Source organism: Pseudorca crassidens, chromosome 3, assembly GCF_039906515.1.
Source record: "Pseudorca crassidens isolate mPseCra1 chromosome 3, mPseCra1.hap1, whole genome shotgun sequence".
NCBI lineage: Eukaryota > Metazoa > Chordata > Mammalia > Artiodactyla > Delphinidae > Pseudorca > Pseudorca crassidens.
Genome location: NC_090298.1, coordinates 31,098,315 through 31,118,304, shown reverse-complemented (window position 1 = coordinate 31,118,304; position 19,990 = coordinate 31,098,315). Strand labels below are relative to the sequence as shown.

Genomic DNA, 19,990 nt, shown 5'->3' with positions numbered 1-19,990 from the left:
TTTAGTATATAAGTAGAAATCTTACAAACAATTCAGCTTTTTCAATAAACAATTTTGAGGAAGGCTTTTAAGATTGTTTGACTATCACTAAATGAATAACACATGAATCTAAAATTCCCAAAATGAGTAATGCCAATAGGAACCATAAATCTATTTAACAAAATACAGCAAAGTAGAAATTATTATCTTGTGCATTTGGCTAATTGTTTAGTCACCTTAAACAATTATTTTTAAAGCTGAATTTGTAAGTAACTAACCACATTATAATATCACTTATACTGGTTCCATAAAATCTTTGCTTTCCCCGTGAACTTTTCAAGGTTCAATTCACATACAAATATCCAATGTGTAACTCACTGTTCTTGAGCTACATTTATCATTCTTGCCAAAGCACTTAGTCCCTGGATCTACTGACCTCTCAGAAGGAAAGACTGCATTAGGAATATTAAATGTGATTATCATATACATGAGACAGTAAAAGGATCATAGTTTTATATAAAGAAAGGCACTACAAATCAATCCTCCAAATAGACTTGAAATGTTAATTAAATGTAACAGAATTACTGCAGTCAAAACCAGATACTGACAAAATAACTTACACTCATTTCAATTACTACCTGTGAATACTGATTTCAGAATATAATGGAATTATACACAAATATAGCAAATAACTTGTTATATGTTTAAATTAGATATGTACCCTAAATGGGTTAAAGAAAGCATTCAAATGAGAGCTATTATTTGAATGCCTGAACAATATGTCTTAAAACAATCGAAAATAAAACTAAATAAACATTAGTTTTTAAAGTCTAAGAAGTGACTTGCTACCACCAACTACAGACTTACTTGCCTCCATGCCCAGTCTACCCTTCTTCCCTCCTGTTAAAATAAGAGGTGTCCCTCCTCCTGATAAAGCTAACCCCACCAGTGTTCATCTCCCTACAATGTAATTTGAAATTGCAAATTCATCTGTGACTTGTCTATTCTATTCCTGTCCTCCCCTCAAGAGTGTAAATTTCGCTCCTACCCCGTGACCACCAGTTTGGAGCCACAGGGGATGAGGCTCTGAATCAGGGTGGGAGGAATGGTGACCAGCTGCAGGCATCCTCACTGTTCTCCTGGGGAAAAGGACAGTGTTGTTTGCAACCTACAGTTTCCAACTTCCTGGTGGTCATTTGGACTTCAGGGTAAACTGGGAAGAATGTGCCCAAAGGGAAACCTGGGGAGAAGCAGTTCTTCACCTAAAAAACGTTCACCGTTGTGAATTCTTTTATTTTTTCACTGTGCTGCGCGGCATGCAGGATCTTAGTTCCCCAACCAAGGATCAAAACCGTGCCCCCCGGCAGTGTAAGTGCAGAGTCCTAACCACTGGACCGCCAGGAATTTCCCTGTTGTGAATTCTTTCACTGAGGAAGAGAATTACCATTATGTCACTATGTTAATGAAAAAAGAAATGGATGTGATTCATAATTTAGAACCAAAAAATGTAGAACCTAAAAAAAAATGAAAGTAGGAAGTATATTCCTTGGGAAGAATTTCCTCTAGTGGACCAGCTTTTCTGGGCATTAGGTTGTTTAAAGGAACAAGGCTATGATCCTTCTCTGGATCATCTGGTAGGATACAAAGGAAATGATCTCTTAAGTGGCCAAGTAGATTCTTTAATTTTTTTTAAAAAAAAGACAAAATAAGGTCTGGCTAAGGAATGGAAAATATCTAATTTCAGAAAAACTCCCATTTTATCTAAAAAGTTCCAAAAGATTGCCAGTTTATTTGCAAATTCTTAATATACCCACCACCTTTTCAGCCTTTTCTTGTGAAAATTTTCCTAGGATATGTGACTGCATTACATTCAGACACAGAATATGTGATAATTGGTAAGACTATGGTTAATCTGCTTTCTATATCTCTCTGTGATATTTACTGTGCAGTCTGTCATCAGCAGCTTACATGGAATAGAGTGCAATACAATTTGCCTTAGCATTTTAGTTCAAATAGAAATTCTAATTCAGATACTAACACAGTAAGCCTACAGCAGAATTTATCATGTTTGTTGATTTTCCTCTTTTCTTTCATTTAAAAAAATGGGAGTAGGGGGCAGTAATATACTGTGACAGTCCTTGCTAGAGGCAACAACTAGAGAGAACAGGACAGGCCATTAGGGTATATTTCCAAGGTTTGTGACTGAGGATCCCAACCAAGAGAAGAGAGGCAAACCTCTAGGATCTGTATCCTATCATGAACAGGCCATGTAATTTTGGATTTCTCGCTTAATCTCTCGAGATCCAGGGCCTTTACATGTAAAATGAGGAGATTAGAATACAGCAGTGGTTCTCAAAGTGTGATCTGGAGGGTCCACAAGACCCTTTCAAGTGTACTCAAGATCAAAGCTATTTTTACAATACTAAGACATCATTTGCCTTTTATCCAGAGGCTACAGGATGTGTGATATTGTAAAAGACTGAATGCAAAAAAGCAGGTATGATAAATCCAGCCCTCTTCTATTAAGACAGACATTAAAGAGATTTGCAAAACTGTGAAATAATATCACTCTCCTCATTAATGGGTTTTTTCGCTTTCAAAAAGTAATTTTTCACAAAAATTATTTATGTTAGCATGTATCCGTTTTTCTTATTTGTAAATGAGTTAAAAACTCTAAAAACTAGAAGAAAAAAAAAGAGTGTAAATTCCATGTGCACAAAGACCATCCTTGTGCCCAGCACAGTGCCTGGCACAAATGTGACACTTAATAAATACCCCTTTTAAAAAAGGAAGGAGGACTGTAAATTAAAAAAACACATACAAAACAAACAGCTATCCAGTTTGACAAATGTAAGATCAATTACCCTCTATCAGGAAAGAACAAGATAAACTACAAAGTTCACTTTTTTTAATCTAAGGACAGAAAAAGATGGCAAAGAAGAAAGCAAAGGGCAAAGTGACAAAATGAGATCTTCAATGCTAGCATTCTGAAGTACCAGGACCTTGGGCTTCCCTGGTGGCTCAGTGGTTAAGAATCCACCTGCCAATGCAGGGAACACGGGTTCTATCCCTGGTCCAGGAAGATCCCACATACTGCAGAGCAACTAAGCCCATGCACCACAGCTACTGAGCCTGTGCTCTAGAGCCAGCAAACCACAGTTACTGAGCCCACGTGCCACAACCACTGAAGGCCATGCGCCTAGAGCCCATGATCCACAAGAGAAGCCACTGCAATGAGAAGCCCGCACACTGCAACAAACAGGAACCCCCTCTTGCTGCAACTAGAGAACGCCCATGCAGAGCAACGAAGACCCAATGCAGCTAAAAATAAATAAATAAACAAACAAATAAATAAAGTATCAGGATCTCTGTGGCTGCTTATATACTCCATTTATGATCCACCAAAAGGAGATGAAAGGTAATGAGTAACAGAAAACAGAGCTCTGGCGGAGCTTCAAGATGGCGGAAGAGTAAGACGCAGAGATCACCTTCCTCCCCAATGATACATCAGAAATACATCTACATGTGGAACAACTTCTACAGAACACCTACTGAACGCTGGCAGAAGACCTCAGACCTCCCAAAAGGCAAGAAATTCCCCACGTACCTGAGTAGGACAAAAAAAAACAAGAAGAAACAGAGACAAAAGAATAGGGATGTGACCGGCACCAGTGAGAGGGAGCTGTAAGGGAGGAAAGGTTTCCACACACTAGGAAGCCACTTTGAGGGCGGAGACTGCGGGGGTCAGAGGGGGGACCTTCGGAGCCACGGAGGAGAGCGCAGCCACAGGGGTGCGGAGGGCAAAGCGCAGAGATTCCCGCACAGAGGATCGGTGGCGATCGGCACTCACCAGCCCAAGAGGCTTGTCTGCTCACCCGCCGGGGCGGGCGGGGCTGGGAGCTGAGGCTCGGGCTTCGGTCGGATCGCAGGGAGAGGACTGGGGATGGCGGCGTGAACACAGCCTGAAAGGGTTAGTGCACCACGGCTAGACGGGAGGGAGTCCGGGAAAAAGTCTGGAGCTGCCGAAGAGACAAGAGAATTTTTCTGGCCTCTTTGTTTCCTGGTGGACGAGGAGAGGGGAATCAGAGCACCGCTTAAAGGAGTTCCAGAGACGGGCGCCAGCCACGGCTATCAGCGCGGACACCAGAGATGGGCATGGGACACTAAGGCTGCTGCTGCCACCACCAAGAAGCCTGTGTGCAAGCACAGGTCACTATCCACACCCCCCTTCCGGGGAGCCTGTGCAGCCCGCCACTGCAAGGGTCCCGTGATCCAGGGACAACTCCCCCGGGAGAATACACGGCGCGCCTCAGGATGGTGCAACGTCACACCTGCCTCTGCCGCCGCAGGCTCGCCCCACATCCATACCCCTCCCTCCCGACGGCCTGAGTGAGCCAGAGCCCCCAAATCAGCTGCTCCTTTAACACTGTCATGTCTGAGAGAAGAACAGACGCCCTCAGGTGACCTACACGCAGAGGCGGGTCCAACTCCAAAGCTGAACCCCGGGAGCTGTGCGAACAAAGAAGAGAAAGGGAAATCTCTCCCAGCAGCCTCAGGAGCACCGGATAAAATCTCCACAATCAACTTGATGTACCCTGCATGTGTGGAATACATGAACAGACAACGAATCATCCCAAATTGAGGTGGTGGACTTTGGGAGCAAAGATATATATTTTTTCCCCCTTTTTCTCTTTTTGTGACTGTCTATGTGTATGCTTCTCTGTCTGATTTTGTCTGTATAGCTTTCCTTTTACCATTTGTCCTAGGGTTCTATCTGTCCATTTTTTGTTTGTTTGTTTTTAACTACTTAAAACTTTTTTTTCTTAAAAATTATTTTTTATTTTATTATTTTATTTTATCTTCTTTCTTTCTTTCTCTCTTTTTTTATCTCCCTTTTACTCTGAGCTGTGTGCAGGACAGGCTCCAGCCAGGTGTCAGGGCTGTGCCTCTGAGGTGGGAGAGCCATGTTCAGGACACTGGTCCAAAAGAGACCTACCAGCTCCAAATAATATCAAAAGGCGAAAATCTCCCAGAGATCTCCTTCTCAGTGCCAAGACCCAGCTCCACTCAATGACCAGCAAGCTACAATGCAAGACACCCCATGCAAAACAACTAGCAAAACAGAAACACAACCCCATCCATTAGCAGAGAGGATGCCTAAAATCATAATAAGGCCACAGACAACCCAAAACACACCACCAGACGTGGACCTACCCACCAGAAAGACAAGATCCAGCCTCGTCCACCAGAACACAGGCACTAGTCCCCTCCACCAGGAAGCCTACACAACCCACTGAACCAACCTTAGCCACTGGGGACAGACACCAAAAACAACAGGAACTATGAATCTGCAGCCTGCAAAAAGGAGACCCCAAACACAGTAAGTTAAGCAAAATGAGAAGACAGAGAAACACACAGCAGATGAAGGAGCAAGGCAAAAACCCACCAGACCTAACAAATGAAGAGGAAATAGGCAGTCTACCTGAAAAAGAATTCACAATAACAATAATAAAAAGGATCCAAATTATTGGAAACACAATGGAGAAAACACAAGGAATGTTTAACAAGTAACTAGAAGAACTAAAGAGCAAACAGTGATGAACAACACAATAAATGAAATTAAAAATTCTCTAGAAGGGATCAAAGGCAGAATAAATGAGGCAGAAAAACGGATAAGTGAACTGGAAGATAAAATAGTGGAAATAACTACTGCAGAGCAGAATAAAGAAAAAAAATGAAAAGAACTGAGGATAGACTCAGAGACCTCTGGGACAACATTAAATGCACCAACATTCAAGTTATAGGGGTCCCAGAAGTAGAAGAGAAAAACAAAGGGACTGAGAAAATATTTGAAGAGATTAGAGGTGAAAACTTCCCTAACATGGGAAAGGAAACAGTTAATCAAGTCCAGGAAGCACAGAGAGTCCCACAGACAATAAATCCAAGGAGAAACACACCAAGACACATATTAATCAAACTATCAAAAATTAAATACAAAGAAAAACTATTAAAAGCAGCAAGGGAAAAACAACAAATAACACACAAGGGAATCCCCATTAGGTTAACAGCTGATCTCTCAGCAGAAACTCTGCAAGCCAGAAGGGAGTGGCAGGACATATAGAAAGTGATGAAGGAGAGAAACCTACAACCAAGATTACCCAGCAAGGATATCATTCAGATTTGATGGAGAAATTAAAACTTTTACAGATAAGCAAAAGCTAAGAGACTTCAGCACCACCAAACCAGCTTTACAACAAATGCTAAAGGAACTTCTCTAGGCAGGAAACACATGAGAAGGAAAAGACCTACAATAACAAACCCAAAACCATTAAGAAAATGGGAATAGGAACATAAGGTAATCAATAGGAAAATAGGAATAGGAACATAAGGTAATCAATAGGAAAATGGGAATAGGAACATAAGGTAATCAATAATTACCTTAAATGTAAATGGATTAAAGCTCCAACCAAAAGACATAGACTGGCTGAATGGATACAAAAACAAGACCCGTATATATGCTGTCTACAAGAGACCCGCTTTAGACCTAGGGACACATACAGACTGAAAGTGAGGGGATGGAAAAAGATATTCCATGCAAATGGAAATCAAAAGAAAGCTGGAGCAGCAATACTCATATCAGACAAAATAGACTTTAAAATAAAGACTATTACAAGAGACAAAGAAGGACACTACATAATGATCAAGGGATCGATCCAAGAAGAAGATATAACAATTGTAAATATTTATGCACCCAAGGTAGCAGCACCGCAATACATAAGGCAAATACTAAGAGCCTTCAAAGGGGGAAATCGACAGTAACACAATCATAGTAGGGGACTTTAACACCCCAGTTTCACCAATGCACAGATCATGCAAAATGAAAATAAATAAGAAAAGACAAGCTTTAAATGATACATTAAACAAGATGGACTTAATTGATATTCATAGGACATTTCATCCAAAAACAACAGAATACACATTCTTCTCAAGTGCTCACGGAACATTCTCCAGGATAGATCATATCTTGGGTCACAAATCAAGCCTTGGTAAATTTAAGAAAATTGAAATCGCATCAAGTATCTTTTCCGACCACAACGCAGTGAGACTAGATATCAATTACAGGAAAATATCTGTAAAAAATACAAGCACATGGAGGCTAAACAATACACTACTTAATAACCAAGAGATCACTGAAGAAATCAAAGAGGAAATCAAAAAATACCTAGAAACAAATGACAATGGAGACACGACGACCCAAAACCTATGGAATGCAGCAAAAGAAGTTCTAAGAGGGAAATTTATAGCAATACAATCCTATCTTACGAAACAAGAAACATCTCAAATAAACAACCTAACCTTACACCTAAAGCAATCAGAGAAAGAAGAATAAAAAAACCCCAATGGTAGCAGAAGAAATCATCAGATCAGAAATAAATGAAGAAGAAATGAAGGAAATGATAGCAAAGATCAATAAAACTAAAAACTGGTTCTTTGAGAAGATAAACAAAATTGAGAAACCACTGGCCAGACTCATCAAGAAAAAAAGGGAGAAGACTCAAATCAATAGAAATAGAAATGAAAGAGAAGTAACAACTGACACTGCAGAAATACAAAGGATCATGAGAGATTACTATAAGCAACTCTATGCCAATAAAATGGACAACCTGGAAGAAATGGACAAATTCTTAAAAAAGCACAACCTGCCAAGAGTGAACCGGGAAGAAATAGAAAATATGAACAGACCAATCACAAGCACTGAAATGAAAGTGTGATTAAAAATCCTCCAACAAACAAAAGCCCAGGACCAGATGGCTTCACAGGGGAATTCTATGAAACATTTAGAGAAGAGCTAACACCTATCCTTCTCAAACTCTTCCAAAATATAGCAGAGGGAAGAACACTTCCAAACTCATTCTACGAGGCCACCATCACCCTGATACCAAAACCAGACAAAGATGTCACAAAGTAAGAAAACTACAGGCCAATATCACTGATAAACATAGATGCAAAAATCCTCAACAAAATACTAGCAAACGGAATCCAACAGCACATTAAAAGGATCGTACACCAGGCTTCCTGGTGGCACAGTGGTTGAGAGTCAGCCTGCCGATGCAGGGGACACGGGTTCATGCCCCCCGTCCAGGAAGATCCCATATGCCAGGGAGCGGCTAAGCCCGTGAGCCATGGTGCTGAGCCTGTGCATCCAAAGCCTGTGATCTGCAAAGGGAGAGGGCACAACAGTAAGAGGTCCGCCCACCGCAAAAAAGAAAAAAAAGAAAAAAAAGGATCATACACCATGATCAAGTGGGGTTTATCCCAGGGATGCAAGGATTCTTCAATATATGCAAAGCAATCAATGTGATACACCATATTAACAAACTGAAGGAGAAAAACCATATGATCATCTCAATCGAAGCAGAGAAAGCTTTTGACAAAATTCAACACCCATTTATGACAAAAACCCTGCAGAAAGTAGGCATAAAGAGAACTTTCCTCAACATAATAAAGTCCATATATGACAAACCCAAAGCCAACATCATCCTCAATGGTGAAAAACTGCAAGCACTTTCTCTAACATCAGGAACAAGACAAGGTTGCCCACTCTCACCACTATTATTCACCATAGTTTTGGAAGTTTTAGCCACAGCAAGCAGAGAAGAAAAGGAAATAAAAGGAATCCAAATTGGAAAAGAAGAAGTAAAGCTGTCACTGTTTGCAGATGACATGATATTATACATAGAGAATCCTAAAGAAGCTACGAGAAAACTACTAGAGCTAATCAATGAATTTGGTAAAGTAGCAGGATACAAAATTAATGCACAGAAATCTGTAGCATTCCTATACACTAATGATGAAAAATCTGAAAGTGAAATTCAGAAAACACTCTCATTCACCCCTGCAACTAAAAGAATAAATTATGTAGGAATAAAGCTACCTAAGGAGACAAAAGACCTCTAAGCAGAAAATTATAAGACACTGATGAAGAAATTAAAGATGACACAAATAGATGGAGAGAGATACCATGTTCTTGGATTGAAAGAATCAACATTGTGAAAATAACTCTACTACCCAAAGCAATCTACAGACTCAATGCAATCCCTATCAAACTACCACTGGCATTTTTCACAGAACTAGAACAAAAAAATTCACAATTTGTACGGAAACACAAAAGACCACGAATACCCAAAGCAATCTTGAGAAAGAAAAACGTAGCTGGAGGAATCAGGCTGCCTGCCTTCAGACTATACTACAAAGCTACAGTAATCAAGACAGTATGGTACTGGCACAAAAACAGAAATATAGATCAATGTAACAGGATAGAAAGCCCAGAGCTAAACCCATGCACATATGGTCACCTTATCTTTGATAAAGAAGGCAAGAATATACAGTGGAGAAAAGACAGCCTCTTCAATAAGTAGTGCTGGGAAAACTGGATAGGTGCATGTAAAAGTATAAATTTAGAACACTCCCTAACACCATACACAAAAATAAACTCAAAATGGATTAAAGACCTAAATCTAAGGCCAGACACTATCAAACTCTTAGAGGAAAACAAAGGCAGAACACTCTATGACCTAAATCACAGCAAGATCCTTTTTGACCCACCTCCTACAGAAATGGAAATAAAACCAAAAATAAACAAATGGGACCTCATGAAACTTAAAGGCTTTTGCAAAGCAAAGGAAACCATAAACAAGACGAAAAGACAACCCTCAGAATGGGAGAAAATATTTGCAAATGAAGCAACTGACAAAGGATTAATCTCCAAAATTTACAAGCAGCTCATGCAGCTCAATATCAAAAAACCAAACAACCCAATCCAAAAATGGGCAGAAGACCTAAATAGACATTTCGCCAAAGATATACAGACTGCCAACAAACACATGAAAGAATGCTCAACATCATTAATCATTAGAGAAATGCAAATCAAAACTACAATGAGATATCATCTCACACCAGTCAGCATGGCCATCATCAAAAAATCTAGAAACAATAAATGCTGGAGAGGGTGTGGAGAAAAGGGAACACTCTTGCACTGTTGGTGGGAATGTAAATTGGTACAGCCACTATGGAGAACAGTATGGAGGTTCCTTAAAAAACTCAAAATAGAACTACCATATGACCCAGCAATCCCACTACAGGGCATATACCCTGAGAAAACCATAATTCAAAAAGAGTCATGTAGCAAAATGTTCATTGCAGCTCCATTTACAATAGCCCGGAGATGGAAACAACCTAAGTGCCCATCATCGGATGAATGGATAAAGAAGATGTGGCACACATATACAATGGAATATTACTCAGCCATAAAAAGAAACGAAATTGAGCTATTTGTAATGAGGTGGATAGACCTAGAGTCTGTCATACAGAGCAAAGTAAGTCAGAAAGAGAAAGAAAAACACCGTATGCTAACACATATATAGGGAATTTAAGAAAAAAAAAATGTCATGAAGAACCTAGGGGTAAGACAGGAAAAAAGACACAGACCTACTGGAGAACGGACTTGAGGATATGGGGAGGGGGAAGGGTGAGCTGTGACAAAGTGAGAGCGTGGCATGGACATATATACACTACCAAACATAAGGTAGATAGCTAGTGGGAAGCAGCCGCATAGCACAGGGATATCAGCTCGGTGCTTTGTGACCGCCTGGAGGGGTGGGATAGGGAGGGTGGGAGGGAGGGAGACGCAAGAGGGAAGAGATATGGGAACATATGTATATGTATAACTGATTCACTTGGTTATAAAGCAGAAACTAACACACCATTGTAAAGCAATTATACCCCAATAAAGATGTTAAAAAAAAAACTACATTGAGATATCATCTCACACCAGTCAGAATGGCCATCATCAAAAAATCTGCAAACAATAAATGCTGGAGAGGGTGTGGATAAAAGGGAACCCTCTTGCCCTGTTGGTGGGAATGTAAATTGATAGAGCCACTGTGGAGAACAGTGTGGAGGTTCCTTAGAACCTAAAAATAGAACTACCATATGACCCAGCAATCCCACTACTGGGCATATACCCTGAGAAAACCATAATTCAAAAAGAGTCATGTACCAAAATGTTCATTGCAGCTCTATTTACAATAGCCAGGACATGGAAACAACCTAAGTGTCCATCAACAGATGAATGGATAAAGAAGATGTGGCACATATATACAATGGAATATTACTCAGCCATAAAAGGAAATGAAATTGAGTTATTTGTAGTGAGGTGGATGGACCTAGAGTCTGTCATACAGAGTGAAGTAAGTCAGAAAGAGAAAAACAAATACCGTATGCTAACACATATATATGGAATCTAAAAAAAAAAAAAAACATGGTCATGAAGAACCTAGGGGCAAGACAGGAATAAAGACACAGACCTACTAGAGAATGGACTTGAGGATATAGGGAGGGGGAAGGGTAAGCTGTGACAAAGTGAGAGAGTGGCATGGACATGTATACACTACCAAATGTAAAATAGATAGCTAGCGGGAAGCAGCTACATAGCACAGGGAGATCAGCTCCGTGCTTTGTGACCACCTAGAGGGATGGTATAGGGAGGGAGACGCTAGAGGGAAGAGATATGGGGACATATGTATATGTATAACTGATTCACTTTGTTATAAAGGAGAAACTAACACACCATTGTAAAGCAATTATACTCCAATAAAGATGTTAAAAAAAAGAAGTAAATTATTCATTTAAGCAATATTTAAAAATAGAAGTGCTTTAGTGGGAAATTTATGGCTATGACACCTATGTTAGAAAGGAAGAAAGATCTCAAATCAATAACTTAAGCTTACACTTTTAAAAATTACCAAAGAAGAGGAAACAAAACCCAAAGCATGCAACAGGAAGGAAATAAAGATTAGAGGAGAGTTCAGTAGAAAAGAGAAATTTTTAAAGTAAAGAAAATCAACGGGACCAAAAAATAGTCCTTTGAAAATTTCAAGAAAATTGAGAAACTTTAGCTAGATTGGCCAAGAAAAAAAGAAAGAATTACTAAAATCAGGAAGGAAAGAGAAGATAACATAAATTAAGAGGATTACAAGGGAATTCTATGAATTGCATGCCAACCAGTTATATAACTTAGATGAACCGTACAAATTATTAGAAAGACACAAACTACCAAAATGGACTCATGAAGAAAAAAGAAAGAAAATCTGAATAGATTTTTAATAAGGGCTTAAATTAGTAATCAAAAATCTTCCCAGAGGACTTCCCGGTGGCACAGTGGTTTAGAATCCACCTGCCAGTGCAGGGGACACAGGTTTGAGCCCTGGTCCAGGAAGATTCCACACGCCGTGGAGCAACTAAGCCCGTGCGCCACAACTACTGAGCCTGCGCTCTAGAGCCCATGAGCCACAACTACTGAAGCCCTCGTAACAAAACTACTGAGCCCACACGCCTAGAGCCTGCGCTCCACAACAAGAGAAGCCACCGCAATGAGAAGCTCACGCACCACAACGAAGAGTAGCCCCCACTCGCCGCAACTAGAGAAAGCCCGTGCGCAGCAACGAAGACCCAACGCAGCCAAATAAATAAATAAATTTATAAAAAACAAAAAATTCTTCCCACAAAGAAAAGTCTCTATCTATTTGGCTTCAAGGTAAATTCTATCAAACATTTAAAGAATAATTAATCAATCCTTCATAAACTCTTCCAGAAAATATAGGAGAAATAAATGCTTTCAGCGTTCTATGAGGTAAATATTACCCTGATGCCAAAACCAAAGTCACCATAAGAAAACTACTGACCTATATCCCTTATGAATATAAACAGAAAAATCCTCAAGAAAATATCAGCAAACTGAATCTAGACCTTAAGCATCACACCTTACAACCTGGAGATTTCATCTATTGGAAAAGACACCTCCAGAGAAACTCTTTTCAACCTCCCTGGAGAGGCCCCTATCAGGCACTGCTAACCAATATTTTTGCCACCAAACTCCAAGGAACAGATTCTTGAATTCATGTGACATAACACACCTAAAGAAAGCACCGAACCCTGACTGGACCTGCACATCATCTGGCGACCTGAAAGTAAAGATTTCCTGGAATTGAAGCAGATGACATCTGATAAGACAGCTTTCGCAAGATATCCAGAGAAACCCCCGTTAGAAGTTTGTCACCAAACCTTTGATGATGACATAACGCTCCAGACGATCTCCAATATCTATGATCTTGATAACATATGGACTTTAGATAAAAAGTACCAGAAAGTTCTCCCTCCTACCTCTCCTTGTTATTCCAGTGTGATCTTAATAAGTTTCTAATCTATGTAATTTCCTTCTGATGTGAGACACTACACCCAAGAAAGGTCCTTCCTGACACTGAGGGACAAAAGGCTGCTGAAACTAGGCAACCTGACATTTAATCAGTGATGCTTTCAGAGAAAAATCTTGTGATCAAAGGGGTAAATGTAAAAAATTATTAAACAGAAACCTCAATTAAATAGAGTTGGGATACCAGAAACGGAAACCCTGCAATGACAGCAGAGCTCAATAGGAAGAATAAAGACTCCTCTTCTCTCCTGGCAAGGACTCATCAGCCAGTGAAAGGCCATGGACTCTGTTTAGCCATCCAGATTTCCTTTTCACCCCTATAAAAAGGTTCTCCTTCCCTTGCCATGCAGGAACTTGAGCATGGCTCACCATGGTTGCAGACCCCAAATTGTAACTCTCTGCTGATCCCGGATAAACCCATCTTTGCTGAAGAAATACCTGGTAGTGTATTTGTTTCAGGTCAACGGTAAGTATACTGACAAAACAGATATATTTCCTCAATGGCAAGGAGAAAAAAAAAGGAAAAACATATAGATTAAGAGACATAACAAATAAACAATGATGACTCTCCTCAGAGTGAGTCAGATACCATCTGGATACTGATTTGAACAAACTAACTGGAAAAAAATGTATGGGGGCTTCCCTGGTGGCGCAGTGGTTAAGAATCCACCTGCCGATGCAGGGACACAGGTTCGAGCCCTGGTCCAGGAAGATCCCACATGTTGCGGAGCAGCTAAGCCCATGCGCCACAACTACTGAACCTGCACTCTAGAGCCTGCGAGCCACAACTACTGAGCCCATACTCCGCAACAACAGAAGCCACCGTGATGAGAAGCCGGCGCACCACAACGAAGAGTAGCCCCCGCTCGCCACAACTAGAGAAAGCCTGCACGCAGCAACAAAGACCCAACGCAGCCAAAAATTAAAAAAAAAAAATGGGACAGTTGAAGAAATATGAATAATGGGATATTAGATGATATTAAATAATTATTGATAAAACTTTAGACATAATAAAGATGTTCTGATTATGAGAGAGAGAAAAGGAGAGGGAGAGGAGGAGAGAGAGAGAGAAAGACCAACCTTATCTCTTACAGATTCATACTGAAATATTTACAGATGAAATCATATGAAGTCTGGAATTTGTTTTTAAATAATCACACAAGGTAGGTAGATGGGATGGGGAGAAGGAGGTTTACTAGAAATGTAAATTATATAGGAAATAAGAGTGGCCTTATGTAGACAATTGGTAAGGTTCAGAGATAAATATATGGGAATTCCTTTCAGTATTCTCTATACTTCTGTGAATGTGTAAACATTTTTACAATAACTAGTTTAAAAACAAACAAAAAAGACCAGCCAGTCACCTTCTTAATCTCTGACATATTTCCAAAAAGTTGAAATACATGCAGGGCAAAGGCAGGACTGCAAAAAAAATTAGTTAACCTAACAGTACAGTTAGAAGCTCTGATTATTAATGTGTAAAATAACTTGGAGTATTTTTTTAATTATATATATTTTTAAAGATAAAATTTGATTTGAAAAAATATGCATATCTAAATAAAACATGTGTTAAACATGAACTATCTCTCAGCTGTAAAAATTTCTGGACTTAATGATAGGAAACCTTCCTTTTAAGTATTTACAGTCTATAATTTTTTTCTTATTTACTTAAAAACATGAAAATTAGTAAAATTCTTTCCTGATTTCAGAATAAAAATATCAAAAGTGTGATTTAATAAAAAGTAGGTATAATATGAAGAATTAGATGGAAATGATTTCTTAAGGCAGCAGTTCTGATATTTCGGTTTCAAGACCCTTTACACTCAAAATCTTTTGAGAACCCCCCAAAATGTCTGTTTATATGAGTTATTTGTGTCAGTATTTACCATAGCAAAAATTAAAATTAAGACATTTTAAAATATTCACTGTTTACTTCATTTAAAATAATAATAAACCCAATGTATTTAACACAAATATTTTATGGAAATGATATTTTCAAAAGCAAAAAATTTAGTGGAAAGACTATCACTATTTTAAAATCCTTGGCTATTAATTCTATCATTTGTGTTACTTCTGGACCTATTTCTATTGATTGATGTTTTCCCCCTCATTATGGGATGTATTTTCCTACTTCTTTACCTGTCAGACTTCTAGAAAAAGGTAGCTTAATTATAAAGGGAAAGCAAGATAATTTTATTCTTTCATTCATTCATAAGCAAGTTTCATTCATTCAACTATCAGTTTTTAATAAGATATTATTAAATCTTTTTTTACAATAAGATAAAATGATTTAATCTTATACCTCAAAATGTTTACATTATTAATTTTTAAATAACATAAATATGAAAATATAATCCATAAATCTAAGTAATATAATCTTAGAGCCATACAGTAACTATCTTATGTTCATTTCTTATCTCAACATCCACCTAAAAAATGAACTCAGGCCTCTTACTGATATAGAAATGAAGCTAAGGGTAATGAAAAATTTTCCCACACCATAACAAAAAAAAGTATTTGAGTTTCATTTCTTTCTTTCACTTATAATGTTCCTATATCAAAGAAAGAGGTTTTAAAGCCAACAATAACAATGGCAGTAAGTGTTCCTATTTTAAATGAAATGCAATGGTTATTCTGACTGAACAGAAAAGTAATCTGTTTTCCTTAATGTCTATAGCTTTGTGATACCAGTTGATTGTATAGTTGGCCTTAATATAAATATATCTTATTAGTTCACTTTTCCATGAGAGCCCTGTTATTAAGGGAAAAGAATTAAATTTTTAAAACTTACTGTCTTAGTGCCATGCTTCAGCGTTATCTCATGCGAGTCAGGGATCTTTTGGACAGGATTCTGAAAACAGAAAATTCCATGACATTGATGAGTAATATAACATATTTGGGGGAACTACATACCACACTCCCAGGAAATTTAATTTTTAAAAATTGCATCACTGACTTTTTAACACAAAACTTTAAAAAATAGGAAGGAAAAAGTGTGAGTGTGGGACTTCCCTGGTGGCGCAGTGGTTAAGAATCCCCCTGCCAATACAGGGGACACAGGTTCGAGCCCTGCTCCGGGAAGATCCCACATGCCACGGAGCAACTAAGCCCGTGCACCACAACTACTGAGCCTGCGCTCTAGAGCCCGCGAGCCACAACTACTGAGCCCATGTGCCACAACTACTGAAGCCCGCGCGCCTAGAGCCTGTGCTCCTCAACGAGAAGCCACTGCAATGAGAAACCCACGCACCACAATGAAGAGTAGCCCTCACTCGCCACAACTAGAGAAAGCCCGCGTGCAGCAACAAAGACCCAATGCAACCAAAAATAAATAAATAAAAATTAAATTAAATTAAAATATTTTTTAAAGTGCAAGCATATCTTATTTCTGCACTTCTAGATAGATTACAATTGGTCACTTTGAGCTGATAATAAATTTATCTTAAATCTCTAAAAAGATAAACCTAAGATATTCTTTAGGTTGTATGAAACCATAAGGTCCTCCCTATATGGAAAATTTTTAAAGTCCTCTTTTCACTGGTACTTGGGCATACCTTAAAGTACTTAATTTATAACACACAACAAAATTTGCACAGGATAGATACATACCTTTTAACCCATAAAAGATTAAAAAACAAAAAACTGATATTCAAATGGTACAAATAAGGAACAGAGTCATTCACTGATTCATCGATTCAGCAGGGCTTTATTAAAGTGAGATTATACCAGATGCTAAGTGGCGTTAGACGCAGCCTCTACTCCTCTCTCCTCCCAAGAAGCATATGGTCTAAGAGGGAAACATCAATGACTCTACTTCAATATAATACATGCTATGTTACAAAGGGTATGGACAGAATAACTGAGGGATGAAGAAGATGGATGCATAAATCAGACATAAGAGGTCACACACTGATCTTTTAAATAAGAAGTTTCATTGTTTAGTCAAGTCTCCATTATCCAAGAGCAGCGTAGTTATACTAAAATTCTACAGCCATTACAAATTCATGTTAGGATTATCTTGCAATCCACTTAATTAAACATGTTCAGGGAATTCCCTGGTGGTCCAGTGGTTAGGACTCTGCACTTTCACTGCCAAGGGCCCAAGTTCAACCTCTGGTTGGAGAACTAAGATCCCACAAGCCATGTAACACAAGCCACATGGCATGCCCAAAACAAATAAACAAACAAACAAAAACGTGCAATCTACAAAATTTGGTCCCTAACTTCCCTCTTTCTTTAGGATCCTTGATGAACCAATCAATCACTAGTTCTTTCTATTTTATCTTAAATCTTTCCCCTACCATGGCTCTTTCTCCTCAGAATATGAACAATTTAAGTACGTCCCATATTGGGACTTCCCTGGTGGCGCAGTCGTTACGAATCTGCCTGTTAGTGCAGGGGACGGGTTCGATCCCTAGTCTGGGAAGATCCCACATGCTGTGGAGCAACTAAGCCCCCATGAGCCACAACTACTGAGCCTGTGCTCTAGAGGCCATGGGTCACAACTTCTGAGCCTGCATGCCACAACTACTGAAGCCCGCGCACCTAGAGCCCGTGCTTCACAAGAGAAGCCACTGCAATGAGAAGCCCATGCAACGCAACGAAGAGTAGCCCCCACTCGCCGCAACTAGAGAAAAGCCCGTGTGCAGCAACGAAGACCCAACGCAGCCAAAAATAAATAAACAAATTTATATTTAAAAAAAAAGTACATCCCATATTAAAACACACACACATCCCAATTTCGCCTAGGTTTACTGCTATACCACTATCTTTTCCTTTACAATCAAGCTTCCTCACACTACAGTTTGCACTCATTGTCTCTACTTTCTTCCACCCCTCTACCTCTACCACTTTGGCACCTGTCATTTAATTCCCAATACCCAGCACAGTTCTTGGTACTTAAGGGACTCGTAGTAAATATTTCTTGAATGAATAAATAAGTCACTATAAATGTCCCAGGACACTTTTCAGAACTTAATCTGCACGTCTGACCTTTCATCAGCATGATAACTACTTAACTATTTCCTCCAACTTGAAACTATTCTTTCTTGGGAGGAAACAGCCTTGACAAAAAGCCAGAAAATCTAGGGTTTTAAAATCAAGCTCTGATACTCATTAACCTTGTCATAACCTCAGGAGAGTAATGACTCTCAGTTTCCTCATTTGCAAACAGGATAATAGCACCTGCCCCTTAGGTTACTGTGAGGTAAGTGGTTTAAAGCTCATAATACAGAGTTCGGCACAAAGTAGGTACTCAATAAATGACAGCCACCATTTATTCTAAGGCTTACCTCCTGTCTCTCTTGTCATATTATCTTAGTCTATTTCCAGGCTTCTCTTCCTTTTTACTTGGCTAATTCCTACTCACCCTTTAAGACGCAATTCAGATGTGACCTGCTCCTGGAAGCATTTCTCAACATTTCAAACTCTGGGTTAAATGACCCTTCCATGCACTCCCACGACACCCTCTCCTTGTCTATCATAGAACCTATCATAATACATTGTAATTTTTGACCAGTCTCCCTCCACACCACTCCGTAACCAAACTCAAGAGATGCTTCTTAAAGACCGTGTATATATATCGTCTCTGGGTCCCCAATCCACAAAACACCTGGTATATGGCAGACACAAGAGTTTTTGGAGTGTATTAATGGCCCTTACTATGTCTACCTCGTAAATCACATTAGATTATTTTTAATTTACCTCAAACATTAATGTTTATGTCCATAAAGAAGAACCGGTAGGTGCTATCCATCAGGTGAACCTGGTGAGTCAGAGTCACATTTTCCAAAAGTGAAAACCTTTGAAAACCAAATGATTCTACCCCAGACTAAAAGCAAATGTAAAGTTGCAAGTATAGAGAAATAAAGGCAATTTTGTCTTAAACTATTTGCATCTGAGAAGTGGCTATAGTTGATTGCCACCACAGATCAGTAAAGAAGGAGATCAGGAACCAAGAGGCACTGAACAAAAACACTTACCTCATAGTAACCCAAGGAACTGCTGGAGAATTTGCAGTTTATTTCAAGACAAAGACATCACACTATGGTTTAATATGTTTTGGAAAGTCCTGCACACAACAATATTGGAGATACCAATATTCCAACACAAATTCCAAAATAATTTAAAAGTTGAACAAATGGATTCTGGACTACCCCTACATTAAGTTATGTAAACCACTGCTCCCTTTGCAGTTGACAATATTTGTAAGTAATAAAAACTCATGTAAAGGTGCTAAGTACTCCTGAAAGAAACAGGAGAACAGTTCAAATGTTTTACTTAAAGAAAAATCTATTATAGTATCATTTCATAACCAACTCCTTTTTCATCACTCAGGAAAGAAAAACACTGTCACCAGAAGGAAGGATGAAAATTATTTCACTGAATTCAATGCAGAACGTGCCTATATACAGACAATTTCTGACATTTAAAGAAAAAACTTACAAGAATACAGAACAGCTCAGTATTTACATTAGGAATGAATTAAATGTTTAAATAAGTATTGTTTAAATTTAAAATCAAAGTTTACAAAGTTTTACATAACTCATAAAAAGCCCATATAATTGGCACAACTAAATCATCTAAAATAGTAGCAATCCATCTTTTGGTAGCATATCACTTGATGGTGACTGTTCTTTTTCCAGAACTTTTACTAATGACTTTTTGAAATATGGCTCAGTGTGAAATTTGCTGTAACAGTAAAATATTTTCAAGATTTCCCTGCCAGGGGACATCATAAAC

The 19,990-nt window shown here is 38.9% G+C and overlaps 1 protein-coding gene and 1 pseudogene across 2 annotated transcripts in view; one reads left to right on the top strand and one right to left on the bottom strand.

Moving 5' to 3' along the window:
* The window catches only part of WDR70 (WD repeat domain 70), a 313,153-nt gene that overhangs the window by 242,726 nt on the left and 50,437 nt on the right, over positions 1-19,990 (bottom strand). For both annotated transcript variants that reach the window (XM_067730546.1, XM_067730545.1), the window contains exon 6: positions 16,041-16,100. In XM_067730546.1, coding sequence (XP_067586647.1) covers positions 16,041-16,100 — 60 coding nt within the window. The remainder of the gene's footprint in view (positions 1-16,040; positions 16,101-19,990) is intronic.
* On the top strand, positions 123-15,944 carry LOC137220549 (nucleotide triphosphate diphosphatase NUDT15-like; annotated as a pseudogene).